The 14553-nt window shown below is 40.2% G+C and overlaps 1 protein-coding gene across 2 annotated transcripts in view; it reads left to right on the forward strand.

Moving 5' to 3' along the window:
• LOC126298730 (exportin-4-like) overlaps positions 1–14553 on the forward strand; it is a 196533-nt gene that overhangs the window by 120086 nt on the left and 61894 nt on the right. For both annotated transcript variants that reach the window (XM_049990169.1, XM_049990170.1), the window contains one exon: positions 11640–11809. In XM_049990169.1, the coding sequence (XP_049846126.1) occupies positions 11640–11809 (170 nt within the window). The remainder of the gene's footprint in view (positions 1–11639; positions 11810–14553) is intronic.

The raw sequence follows: 14553 nt of genomic DNA on the forward strand, positions 1-14553 counted from the left end.
CAAAATGTACAACATTCAATTCATAGAGAGATATAGTACCAGATGCCAAATTTACAAATTTAAATTTCTTCGATTATTAACCAAAAAGTCCTGGTGGACAGTAAATTCTCTCTCTCTCTCTCTCTCTCTCTCTCTCTCTCTCTCTCCCTCATCAACTTAGAATTGTCACCTCTGACGAATGGCAGTTTTGCAATTCAAATTTTGAGTGACAAAATAAGCCTGTACTGCAAATTTACATAAAAACTGATTAAGAGTAAGTCAAAGAAAGGTGGAAATACTGAGGAACAACAGAAATGAACTTAATTAGAAGCTTCACGTCAAATTTGGGTACTCTGTTGTAAAAAAAATGAAAGAATTCGTCTACATTGGAAGTTAAAACTTACATGATGGATGAAATAAGGAGGACATAAGAAACAAACTAGCACAGGCATAAAAGTCTACTAGTATCAAGCATAGGCCTTTACTTGAAAAATGAGTTTGTAAGAATGTACGTCTGAAGCACAGCATTGTGTGGAAGTGAACCATGGCCTGTGGGAAAGAAGAGAATTCAGGATTCCAGTATCCCATATTATTCCCCACTCTTTGGCTATAAAACCCTGTTTTTAACATAATCTCAGTTAGATACGGCGGCCTTACACCAACTTACTGGGAGGGCCTGTATGGCCACATGGTATCACTGTGCTTGTTGATGTCGGAGCAAATGTCTTGCTACAGCAATAACCGCCCCATATCCACATACTGCTTCCTGCAGAGTGTGCATCCTTCATTAGACCAAACAGCAATTCCACACAGATGGTCCGTTGTTGTTCTTTATGGTCTTCTGTTAAGTGGCAATGAACCGAGTGCGCACACACTTTTGAGTACCTCAACTAGTGGATGAGTGTGTCAGCACTATAAACAGAGACATGTGATTGTGATCTATTGATCATCTTGAATGAGTGTGTCTGCACATTCAAACGTTGTAGGAGTCACAGTTGTGTGCTGCTGGCTGGCTTGCGGGAGACCGAACAGGATTGTGCAACCTTGTTTTGATCATAGATGCCTCACTGAATAACTCACTGTGCTTTTGTTCAGTGCCACGCCTCTGTAGACATTCTGCAAGCGCCTACGAATATCTGTGATGCTCGGGTTTTCTGCCAAAAGCAATTCAATGACAACTCTGCTTGGAACACACTCTGATGCAGATGCCATTTTGTAGACCATGTGTAGTGCTGCCACCTATCAGAACCACATGAAACTATAGGGGCTAAAGCTGGAATATTCCATGATGTCCAACAACAAATTCCGCATTTTTCAACCAAAATTGGTCAAGAAAAAATATGATGCATTACTTATTGAATGCCCTTTATAACATAAAAACTAATTATTTAGGACAGTTCTTTAGGATTATGATTTGTCTTGTTCTTTTTTGTTTTTGTTTTGTGGAAGTCCTTAATGTTGTTCTGCATGTTTGTATGTTTTGCCATACATAAAATACATTGCTGTGTCATAACAATCTGGGGAGGTAAGATACTCAGCTGCTTTTTATTATCCAGAGTGCATACGACCCGGGGCAATCGGGAGATCCTGGGAAAACCTTCGAATTTTTTCGTCTGGGAGTAACCTGGGAAGAACCCAGGAATTTTTTTAGAATTATGGGAAGTTTTCATTGTTTTAGTTTTCAATTAGATTTGTGTAATTTTTACTGGGAAGAACAAATATTCTAACAAAGGATATTACTGTATTGTACTGCAGCAATAAAACATGAACGAGAGGGGGGGGGGGGGGGGGGGGGATGAAAATAAAACCGAAGTTGCAAAGGAAATGTGCCAATACAACAACAAAACACAGTGCTCATACAAGCATCTGCCAACAGCAAATTATTTCAAAGGTTTTAAGAAGACTACGCAGTGCTTCAGAGCAACAAATTGCCTCTGATGAGTGTGACAATACATCTGTTTACATTAGATTTGTTTGAGCAGTTGCAAGCAGGCTCATGCAAACGCGCAGTTGAGTCACGTATGAGTAGTACCTTATCCCACTTCTGGCTACAGAAGTGTAGCTGTTAGCTGTATAAGCAGTAGCAGCAAGCAGCCAGATGCTACCCAGAAAAAAAATTTTGGCACTCCCAAGCTGCCAGATTCACGCACATGCAACAGGCCTGGATCTAGTGGGCAGGGGCGACCAGGATATCTGCCACCGGTGACAATTTCAACAGGTTGGGTTTGGGGACAAATTCATATTCTTGAGGAAAAAACCATGTTTCACAAAGTGCCTAGTATCCAGCACACATTGGTCTATAGATTATTCACATGATTTTGAAATGCATCCTTGTTGTTTTTTGAACATATCCTAAGCTGATTTCTGAATGAATCATAAGTTGATTATTGAATGCACCCATAGTGTATGTGGTATCTCTGCAAAGGGAATCACTGTTGCATCTAGAAATAACATTTCCTGCAGACAAAAGGGGACGGAAGCTGTAAGAGCTGAGCAGAATAAAGTCGAGCGGGTGAATGTCAGTCGCTGTTTGTTTATCTGGTTGACTGGGTTTGTGAATGATCAGTGTTGTTATAATTACTAGCGAAAGCCATAGATTCAGACTACCAGAGTGGAAATAAACAACTAACATGGATAACAGGTAAGAAATATTACATGTTATCTTCTCAGTGTATCCACGAAAATGAAGTTTTGGCAGAAAGTTTTTGCCCAGACTGCTACACTAATAAGGGCCAGTTGCACAGTCCTCGATTACCATGCACGTAAGTTCTATTCTGGGAGTAGCACAGAAAACACATTTGTACAAACATGTAATAACACCTAACCGGAGAATAAATGGGGGATAACTAAACAGGTGATTGTGGCAGGGTTAGTGGAATTAACCGGAGAATAAGTTTTGACACTGGTAGGAATAGTTACAGAATTAGTGATGACAAGATTGTTTGTTAGAACGAGGAAAGAGAAGAAGCAGGGACATCACACAAATTATGGAAGAATATGATGATTCCAAATATATATAAAAATTTCTTACTTCTGCTTTTCATCTCATGCTAGAGAAGCTGGAGTGTATGAATGAAGTATGAAACTATTTCCCAACATAAGGCTTTTTGCATATAGTAGGCCTAACAGGCATTTAGTATTGGTACTTCGCGAATTATATTCTGTCATGTCATAAAAATGACCATTTGTTCCAAAACAGTCTCGTTTATTTGGTGTGTTTTACAATTGCTGCAATATTAGACAGGCCTACTTCGTTTTATATAGCAGACAGTGACAAAATACATGTAATCAGCTCATGAAACCACACCAGTCTTGGGTACTATTTGTCTTAACAGCTTTTCCTGTATTAGATAACGACATTTTATTTTTCATGTAGCAAAACAATTGACGAACTTTAATGGGGTAATAGATTCTTTTGCAGGAAGGAAAGCATGCCGTGTAAAGCCATAGCAAGATTAGAGAGAAAAAATGCTAGGACTCAAGGATTGAAGAACTGTGTACTGTCTTGCTTGTCTCTTTGTCTTCACTGGTTTTGTGTGCTGTATTTAATTTTATGTCACACAAAGCAGTAAGTTGTAAGCTAATGGGCAATAACGAGTGCAAATTTTCTGAAGAGTTCTTGTTCTCCTGGTTACAAATAATCCCATCCAGCATTACTTGTGAATTTTTTTCAGAGGGGCTGATGGGGAGCATGAGCGGCACCACAGGACATTTTAATTTCCACTCTCCTGAATATAGTTTGATGGTATCCATTACAATTTATACATGTTTGAATTCGACAGAGAGAAATACACTGATGTGCGAAGAGGCATGGCATGACAATTAGGTACACTTAAGACCAAATAACATGTCTTACATTTCCACAAAGACATATGTTTTATGTATCAGACTCTTCAGAAAGATGTGCACTACAAAATGAACAATTTTTGAAAAGTCGATTTAATTTTTGGTGTCTACCTCAACACTGGATGGAGGGAGGAGGGGCGGGGGGGGGGGGTGCCACTATTTAGTATTGTCCCGGTTCGGAAATATCATAGATCCGGGACTGATACACAGAGCAGTCCGAGTTTTAGTGTGGAGATGGGTAGTCTCCGTGTTGTGAATTGTGTTTACATTTATTGATTTTGCTGTTTCCTCTTCGTTTATTGCTCTCATGTCAAATGAAAACAAAACAAATTTCTATGGCTGGGAGATATTAAGTGAATTAAAATACATTCACATAATTATGGAAGGCTAAAATAATTTATTAGTTTCACATTTTATTTTATATTCACATTTCTGACAGTCAAGCATTAATCGCATTGCAGAACAATAAACTTATTTTTGTCAGTTTGCTAAAGTAAATTGACTGTTATTAATCTCTTCCACTGAGGCAGTCCATTTATTTGAAACGAAATTTTTAATTCCACAGTACTGGCTAGTTTCAACTGTTCGCTGCATTTCAAGTGCATGTTTTCATCTTCAAGCGTGTATGGCATTATGCCATAATAAAGAACCCAGCATGAGATAATTCAGTACTGGTACTCCAAGAAAATTTACATCTGAATCTGGATGTATGAGTGTGCACTTTAAGCCAAATTACACATTTTAGTATGGTTTGCAAAATTCCAATGCTCTTGGAGTATCCTTTGATGTCTTGCCTCTTTTATGACATAATCTTTCACATGTATGAACATATGGGCTTCTTGCATCACAGTAGCTGCACAAGTGCAGTGACGCCTGTTATCTGGTGCTCTCTGGCAACTGCTGAAATGAACCTATTTCTAACAGGTTGCGGGAAAAATATTGCGAATGGTGGTTTGAAAAGCATTACTTTCAAAGTAAATTTCCATTTACACAAGATGAACTATGCACAAGTATGCGTGATGAATTCCGTAAATCGCAGAGCACTTGTCTCTCATTAAAAAATCAACTCTTTGAGGATGACCATTAGAAGAATTTCGAGCCCAGATGATCAGACATTTATGTCGTTATTAAAAATTTTACTGGCACATTTGTGTGCTGTATCTTAGAGTGTAACACACACAAAAAAGATCAACATTATATTTGAAAACTTACAGTCTCTTGCAGCTTATTAATCTTCAAGACAAGATTAAATGTGAAATCTTTACTTTTCTTGTAGCAATACTATGTATATTAATTTAAACCATTAACTTTTCCTATTTGTGTAGTCGCGCTACTTAACAGTGATGTTGCTATAGGCTGACTACATCATGTGTCCTATGCTCTTGAATATCCGCCATCAGTGGCTGGCGAGTTCACGTTACGTGAGTTATGACAGGCTTACAAAAGCACATCACAATCTCGTGTATAAAACCATAATGTTTCAATGGAGTGATAAGTTTTACAGTTCTGAAGAAACATATACTGTCACTTAACCCGGAAAAAGTGTAATCTCACTTGGGAGAAAGTGTATTTTTAACTGGGAAATCCTGGGAAAATCTGGGAATTTTTTTTCCCTTGTCCGCATATACACCCTGTTATCATTTGTGACTGATTTATTTATGTGTATAAGGCAGCCACTACTGTACTTTTGGTGAAGTTGTCTATGACTGGAATGTGACAGTTTTATTATTAACAGTTGCTTGTATGATTATTGTTGTGGAATGTTCGTGTACAAGCAATTAGTTTGCTTGTCTAGGAATTCTTTTCATTTTCCATCTCGTGCCTACAATCATCTTTGTGCCATTTGTGACTGAACCCTTTAATTTTTACTTACTTTTTGATGTTGCTTTTTCAGCCTGCCTGGCTGCATTATAAGTAAAAGGAATCCTAAAAATTTGCTGACTTGATGGAGTCTCTTTCTTTTGTTGTGCTATTAATGATTTATAGTGTTGATTGTGTTTTACACAATGTCGATGCTGTGTTACATCTGCCTGTTACATTTGTCAATATAAACAGCCCTATACAGTGTACATCTACCATATGGAGAACATTTTTGGCATGCTTTATTGACCATAATACAAGGGCAACTCATTGAAGAGTAAACCCATCTGACTCTCAAGCCATGTCAGTTGATTATTGTTTGTAAATAAGTCCATTAGGACTACCAACAGTACTTAGAAGAGAGAACGTGACTTCATATGTGCCCTTATTTCCTTTCTCTCCTCAGACTGTGTTGTTCTAGTCTTCTTCTTCTTCTTCTTCTTCTTCTTCTTCTTCTTTTGTTTTTCCTTTTGGTCCTCTTGCCATTTGTGAACTCTTGACCTGGAGATTTTGCAGTTTTGGATATCTTCTGGTTTAATTATTGCCAGTTTCAGATCAGGTTTGATCTTACCAATCCATTCTATCATGTCCATGTTGGCTCAACTCCTAATGTCAAAAAATTTGACAATTTGTTTTGTAAGCCTGTCTAGATTCATTGTTTTAATGTGTCCATAGAATCCTAACCTTCATTTTCTAATGTCACTGTGGGTATTTGCGTATTGTTTGATTTCCTGTTTGCCTCTGAATAATCGGCATTGTTCGTCTGCAAGTTTTAGGCCTAGAATTTTTCCTACAATGTTGTGTTCCTTTTTCCTGATGTTTTCAATGTCTGTTTTCCTGTTGAAAATTAGTGTTGCTTATCCATGGAGGCATTCTGGTTTGATTACTGTATTTTAATGTCTTAGCTTTTTGGGTTTGACAATAAATTTCTTGTTGTAGATGCTTTGGATAAGTCATTGTACAGATGCTGTCTTCTGACTTTAATGTAATTTTGTTTGTGTTGATTACATTTTCCTGAATGGTTTCACCAAGGTATTTAAATTGTAGGACTTGATTAATTTTGCCATATTTGGTCTCCATGGATCTTGGTGCTTGTTTGTTATTGCTCATGTTTTCTGTGATTTCAAAAGATATCTGAAGGCTTATGTTTTCTGCAGTTTCTTTCAAGAGTGCTTTTTGATTTTGGGCTGATGAAATGTTGCAGGGTTAAAATTGCTAAATGTTATCTGTAAATGTAAGGCAATCTACCATTCTTGCATTACTTTCTCAAGGACACAGTTGAAAAGTAATGGAGACAATCCATCTCCTTGTCTTACTCCCATTTTGATTATGAAGGAATCTGAGATGCCTCCCATAAATTTAATCTTGGACTTTGTGACTGTAAGCATCCGTCGTATTGTTGCAAGTATATTCAGATGTAGACTCATTGTTTTAATATTTGGAAGAATGATCCACAGTCAACTGAGTCATAGGCTTTTTGAAATCAACAAATGTGCAGACTAAATTTTTGTTACAAATTCTCTGATTTCTTAGAATTACACTTTGGTTTAAGCTTTTCACCCGATAAGAATGGCCTTGTCTGAATCCTGCCTGATACTCTAATTTTGGGTTCAGGTTGTTTCCATTCTATATCGAGAAGACACTGGGATAGAATTTTGTATGCAACTGATATTAATGGCATTGCCCTGTAGTTATTTACATCAGTTCTGTCCCACTTGTTGTGTAATGGGTAAATTAATGCTTTTTTCCAGTCTTCTGGAATTTGCTGTTTGCCAGATGTCTTCTATGATTTTGGTGATTTCTTGTATGGTGTTCGCTCCTGGTAATTTGAGGATTTCTGCTATGATTCCATCTTTCCCTACTGCTTTATTGTTTTTGTGTCTTTTGATCTGCTTGTCAATTTCTTCACCATCTGGCCATAATGATTTTGTATTAGTGTCTTTAGGTTCTTGCAGTTGGGGATCTTTGTGTTGGTCCTGGGCAGTTAAGTAATTGTTTGAAATATCTGGAAAGTTCCTTAGAGAGAATTGCCCATTTTATTTCTTTAAGCAGAGATGCCAAGTTTTGAAGTTCTTATAAAAATTTTGTTTCTTTGTTCCTTTCAAAGTCTCTCTCAATTTCAGCTAGTTGCTCCCTTTCATATTTCCTTTTGGTCTTTTTGATTAATTTGGCTGTCTCTTTTCTCACTGTCAGGAATGTTTTGTTGTTGTCCTCTGTAATTGCTGTATGTATCCTGTCATATTGCATTGCATGGTCACATTCCTCATTCCCCCAAGCGTGCTTTTTCTGTTTCTGGAGAGGAATTAGTGTTTGAGGTGTTTTGATCAGTTTGCTTTTGAGTTATTGCCAATTGTTGGAGTGCTTTTTAACATATTTTTATTAGGTCACTTTCTTGTCAGTCTGTCTGTCTGGTAGTTTTTTAAACTAACTTCTTGATGAGCTAGAGACTTGAAATTTCAAGCATGGCTCAGAAGTGGATGACAATGCAATATACACTTTCTTTTCTGCCTGCACCGCCCAGCTTCCATAGAAGTGGGGGTGAAAAGGATTAGTAATGCCTGACATCTTGGCCTCGCTTGCAGGACCATCGTGTTCTGCACATAATATCAAAATGCACTCCAGGAGACATGCCTGAAGCTCGATGATGGATGGCACGACAACATCTGAAGCACTAGTATCTCTTCTGCAATGCTGGCCTCACAACACTGCAGGGCCAGTGACACCTTGCCAGCCAATTTGTGCTCACGGGTGCACTATAAAGCTAGCCATGCCATGGCTCTGCCTTTGCAGTGGTCTCATGCCATTCTCATTAGACAGCATTAGTTTCGTCTAAGATTTTATTAAGGTTTGGGTTTTCACTCTTGGATTGCTCGTTTGATCTTAGAACTTTGTTATTCTGCCATGCTGTCGCACTATCCATTTTCCTCTTGTTGTTACACTCTTGCTCACACTCAGCAAATTGCTGTTGACCAATCAGTAAATAAGATTGCTACAGAGTCACTTTGGAATGAACAGATGAGCAAGTTTGGTGATCGTCATGTCATTTGTTTTGACAATTTCTTTTTGAAGTGTGTTGACATGATTTAAGGTTGACTATCATACAGAGTTCATCTAATCTTCATCCTTTTCAGTTGGTCTGTTTATGTGCTGGGAATTCTCCATTTGTTTTCATGTGTTTTCTTTCTTTGCCTAGCTGTGCATTGAAGTCACCTAGTAGGATTTTGACACGATTTTGTGGAATTTGATACTATTTCTTCTAGTGTTTTCCATGATTTGTCTACCTTTTTGCAGTTGGCTTTATTTTCAACATTGATTGGCATGTGTATGTTGATTAGTGTGTGTGTTTCTAGATTGTCATGGAGGTAAGTATGTTTTTCATGACTGCAAAAGCGACTCCTAAAAGTGGTCTGCTTTGTCATTTGAATTACTTTCTGCTGAGCTACTCCACCAAATTCATAACATTTTGTCAGCTGTCACCTCCATTGTTTTCTTCGGGAGTTAAGATTACTGATTTGCAGGAATAGCAAGGTCCCCTTACATACCCGAAGCAGCAGAGGTAGACTGGACTTACAGATGCATAGGAATGTGGTTCAAGCAGCATGGGGCAGATCTGACCCCTCATGAGGCAACTTGACAGTGCAGAGCACAGAGTACACCATCTATGAAAATATGGTTCTTACCTCCCTGTCTCTGACCAGCACCACTTTTTGTTTTTATTAAGTGTCCAAGCCCCTCCTCCAAAGCCTACTAAGTGTGCACCTTGTATCTCTATTGAAAGTATTGTGCTATAGTCAAATCTCAACTGCTACTTTTATAATTGGACCCCTATAAGTTTTTGCATGAGCTTAGATTTTTGTCATTTATATCAGGAAGGTCACAAACTACTGTTAGATAAGATAGAGTATCTGTGTCCATACAATTTACAGGAATCAAGCATTATTGTTCTCCCTTCTTTGCCCCTGACATGTAAATGTTTAAATATATGAAGTATACTGTAGTATGTAGTTTGTAAATATTTTAAAAGTAAAGGAAACACCTTATTGAACAGTGGAAGCACTGAGTCATCAACAGACACACGCATAAAAGAATGAATCTGTGCTGGCTTTTGGATGAATCTTTTTCTAAGCTAGAGGACAAACACATACACACATGCTCATGCTCCTCCCCACTTTGTTTCACATGCACGCAACCCCCCCCCCCCCCAACCTACCCCCTCTGCGCCGCCCCCCCCCCCCCCACTCTTTATGCAGTGGTTAGCAGGGATTGAGGCCTGAAGGAATGTGAAATGAAGAATGTGTTGCATGGATAACTCCTATCAGTGTAGTTTACAAAAGCTGGTGCTGGGGGGAAGGATCCAGATGGCATTAAAGTTGAGCATGCTCCACAGCATGTCCTGCCACTGGGTGGTCAACTCTGTTCCTGGCCACAGTTTGGCCATGACAATTAATTCTGGTAGATAGCAGGATGCTGGGCTTGCTGTGCAGAAATTGCAGTGGAGCTAGTGTATGAGATGGGTGCTTTCGCAGGACAGGACAGGATAAGCTCGTGTTGAGAGCAGAGTAGGCTGTGCTAGGTGGGTGAATTGCGCAGGTCTTGCACTTGTAGCTTCCACAGAAATATGACCCTTGTGGCAAGAATTTGGTAGTGGGAGTGGCATAGGGGTGGACCAGGATGTTGTGTAGGTTGGATCAGTGGTAAAATACCTCTTACCACTTTCCATCACTCTCTCAACCTATGCCAAAATGCAGTCCCAGCATTGTGTAAGCTGGCTTAATGTTTTGTGTGTGTGTGTGTGTGTGTGTGTGTATGGGGGGGGGGGGGGGGGGAGGTGTCCTTCCATGTGCTTTAACTGGAAAAAGGATTCATTTGAAAGCTAGTGGGGATCCACCCTCTTATGATTCTTTTATGTGTGGACTTGCAGTATTTGGTATTTCATGAGTTTACATTCTGCCAGAACTTTCTGTACCACTGTACCATAGTATGCAGTGTATTAGTTTTGAACATCATTACTGAAATTAGATAATGAAATGCTGCCATCATGATCTGCTTGTCACATACACAATAATGTGTGGTCTTGTATCACCAGCAGTATAGCCAAATGAGTATACAGTTCTTGAGCCTGCTACCTGTGATCGCATTGTGTATATCCCACAATGTTTCTTTTAGGCAACTGCTTGAGATCTTCAGGTAGTGTGGAGCCCATGTCTGAATGTTGCTTTACCACCAGACAGATGATGTTAGTTTTATAGACAGCCCATTACAGGTAAAGAAGGTTTGGGCTTCTGTACACACCCAGGTTGTCGATTACTAATGTCAGGGCTCCCTGTAGCTGGGAGCCCTACCAGAATTGGTTGCTGTGTGATTTCTCTGCTATGTTGTGACAGGGCCACCATCAGATATTCTCCTTCTGCTCTTTGTGACGTGATAGTAGAAAGTACAAGGAGGGAGGGAGGGGGAGAGAGAGAGAGAGAGAGAGAGAGAGAGAGAGAGAGAGAGAGAGAGAGAGATCATCTGTCTTTATATGTGACCATTTCCAGGAAATCATATGATTCAATGGAACAATTAATTTTTTTCATTTGTAGCGTATTGTGATGTAGCAGTTGAAATGTGAATTGGTTTCATGAAAAATAGAAGTATCTGGCTTTAAAATTGATTATATGTTTTTAGAGTTGTAAAACCAGTCCAAAAGAATAATGGGAAACCTGAAATGAGACAAATGCTTATATGTAAAGCACGTTTGGAAAGACTTTTTCAGGCTACGTAAACTCAAGGATCTCGCTAGCAAATTGAGCTGAATTTTAAAAATAAATATTTTTCATGCATAACATGTCCCTTCTCCATCCCCTAACATGTTGCTCCCAATTTAAGGAAAGCTTTCCTGCAGATGGTCTCGTAGTCATATCCCATTCTGTTTACAGCATGGGTTAAACAAATATGTTTTATTACTCTTGCAGATTAGTCCAAGCCTAATTGCTGCTTTTGGAAGAGATGGTGATGGTAGTGTATGGTGCACAAATTTCTTGTTGACCAAGGTGGAAGGGAATCTTCAGTGTTTCAATTTTGATGCTGATGTTGTCAAATCCACATCAGACATGCTAATTTGTCTGCTTGAGACCAAAGAAAAGTGAGTATTTTTTCTTTACTTATTTTTTTACTTGTTTCTTTATCTCTGTGTGCATGTAATTTCTTTGAGTAGCATTTTTTCAAAAATTATAAGACACAGAGAAAAGTGCTGGAAGAGAGGAAACAAATAACATTTTTAAGTTGGCAATGAAGGGGTTTGTTAGGAATGAGTATGATGATATTGATATTGTTATAGAATAGAGGAAGCAAAAATTAATCATAATATCATTGTGTAAGTTAGCTAAAATGGAAAAAAGAACACATTGACACCGGTGTGTCAGACCCACCATACTTGCTCCGGACACTGTGAGATGGCTGTACAAGCAATGATCACACGCACAGCCGTCAAATGGCGCTAGCTGCGCAGCATTTGTGCACCGCCGCCGTCAGTGTCAGCCAGTTTGCTGTGGCATACGGAGCTCCATCGCAGTCTTTAACACTGGTAGCATGCCGCGACAGTGTGGACGTGAACCGTATGTGCAGTTGACGGACTTTGAGCGAGGGCGTATAGTGGGCATGCGGGAGGCCGGGTGGACGTACCGCCGAATTGCTCAACATGTGGGGCGTGAGGTCTCCACAGTACATCGATGTTGTCGCCAGTGGTCGGCGGAAGGTGCACGTGCCCGTCGACCTGGGACCGGACCGCAGCGACGCACGGATGCACGCCAAGACCGTAGGATCCTACGCAGTGCCGTAGGGAACCGCACCGCCACTTCCCAGCAAATTAGGGACACTGTTGCTCCTGGGGTATCGGCGAGGACCATTCGCAACCGTCTCTATGAAGCTGGGCTACGGTCCCGCACACCGTTAGGCCGTCTTCCGCTCACGCCCCAACATCGTGCAGCCCGCCTCCAGTGGTGTCGCGACAGGCGTGAATGGAGGGACAAATGGAGACATGTCGTCTTCAGCGATGAGAGTCGCTTCTGCCTTGGTGCCAGTGATGGTCGTATGCGTGTTTGGCGCCGTGCAGGTGAGTGCCACAATCAGGACTGCATACGACAGAGGCACACAGGGCCAACACCCGGCATCATGGTGTGGGGAGCGATCTCCTATACTGGCCGTACACATCTGGTGATCGTCGAGGGGACACTGAATAGTGCACGGTACATCCAAACCGTCATCGAACCCATCGTTCTACCATTCCTAGACCGGCAAGGGAACTTGCTGTTCCAACAGGAAAATGCACGTCTGCATGTATCCTGTGCCACCCAATGTGCTTTAGAAAGTGTAAGTCAACTACCCTGGCCAGCAAGATCTCTCCGGATCTGTCCCCCATTGAGCATGTTTGGGACTGGATGAAGCGTCGTCTCACGCGGTCTGCACATCCAGCACGAACGCTGGTCCAACTGAGGCGCCAGGTGGAAATGGCATGGCAAGCTGTTCCACAGGACTACATCCAGCATCTCTACGATCGTCTCCATGGGAGAATAGCAGCCTGCATTGCTGCGAAAGGTGGATATACACTGTACTAGTGCCAACATTGTGCATGCTCTGTTGCCTGTGTCTATGTGCCTGTGGTTCTGTCAGTGTGATCATGTGATGTATCTGACCCCAGGAATGTGTCAATAAAGTTTCCCCTTCCTGGGACAATGAATTCACGGTGTTCTTATTTCTATTTCCAGGAGTGTAGTTATAATATAAGGAGAAAGTTGAGATCGCAAGCTAAATTAAATTGTGTTTTGCTGTGTTTTCTCTTGTTTGCTTCATCATAATAGCTTCTTCCTGTTATTGATAGAGTTATTCATCCAGTGATATAGAATTTTTTTGTCATAACACCTTGAATATAAATAACTCAGAATATATGTTACATATAGAACATGTAAGTATGCTTCTATGAGGATAATGCATGTGATCTTGATGAAGGATTTGCCTGAAATGATTTAGAAAAACCACAGAAAACTTAAATCAGAATGGACAGACAGAGCAAACCTCATCCTCCCGATCATGAGGTTAGTGTCTGAACAACTGTGTTGCCCAGTTTTTTTTTTAATCCCTATTGTATAATGTTCTTCGATTTACGCACAGTTTGCTCCCTATAACTTATAATATAAAACAGTTTTGAACTCCATCACTGCACACACTAAGGACACCAGCTGATGACTCCTTTATCACGAACATGCTACTATGCCCCTTGCACTAACTGCAGTCCGTTCACAACACTGACTCCAGGCTTGAAAACGTGCAACTGTGCCCCATGCAGAAATTCATGTCCGCCCATCAGCTTTTCAGGCTTACTGAAGGGAGAACATGAAGATATGCTTGGGTCATAGTTGCATGTGCACAACATTGTAAGTTATCTGGAGCAAATCATGTGTAAATCAAAGAACATTGTACAATAGGCACCAACTGAATGGGGAAGTGCTGTTGTTAAGGATGCTGACCTTGTATTTGGGAGGATGGAGTTTGCTCTGCCAAGCTTTCCTGCTTTAGCTTTTCCATAGTTTCCCTGAATCATTTCAGGAAATTGCTGGGATGGTTCCTTCCTTCTTTCCTTCCTCCCTCCAGGCCATGGCTGACCACTGTCCTATCCCCATAGAAGTGACAAATCCCATATTGTTGTGTTGTCATCCGTGGATGGATAAATAAATATGGAAGGTATTATGATGAAGCAAATGAGAGAAAACACGACAATGTTTAATTTATCTAATTTAGTTTTTTGGACTCAACTTTCTCCTTCAGCAGATGGACTTAAGACATGGGATGCTCAAAAATCTGTTTTAGAAAAAGGCAAAAAAATTTTCTCTA

The sequence above is a fragment of the Schistocerca gregaria genome, chromosome X, assembly GCF_023897955.1.
Source record: "Schistocerca gregaria isolate iqSchGreg1 chromosome X, iqSchGreg1.2, whole genome shotgun sequence".
Taxonomy (NCBI): Eukaryota; Metazoa; Arthropoda; class Insecta; order Orthoptera; family Acrididae; genus Schistocerca; species Schistocerca gregaria.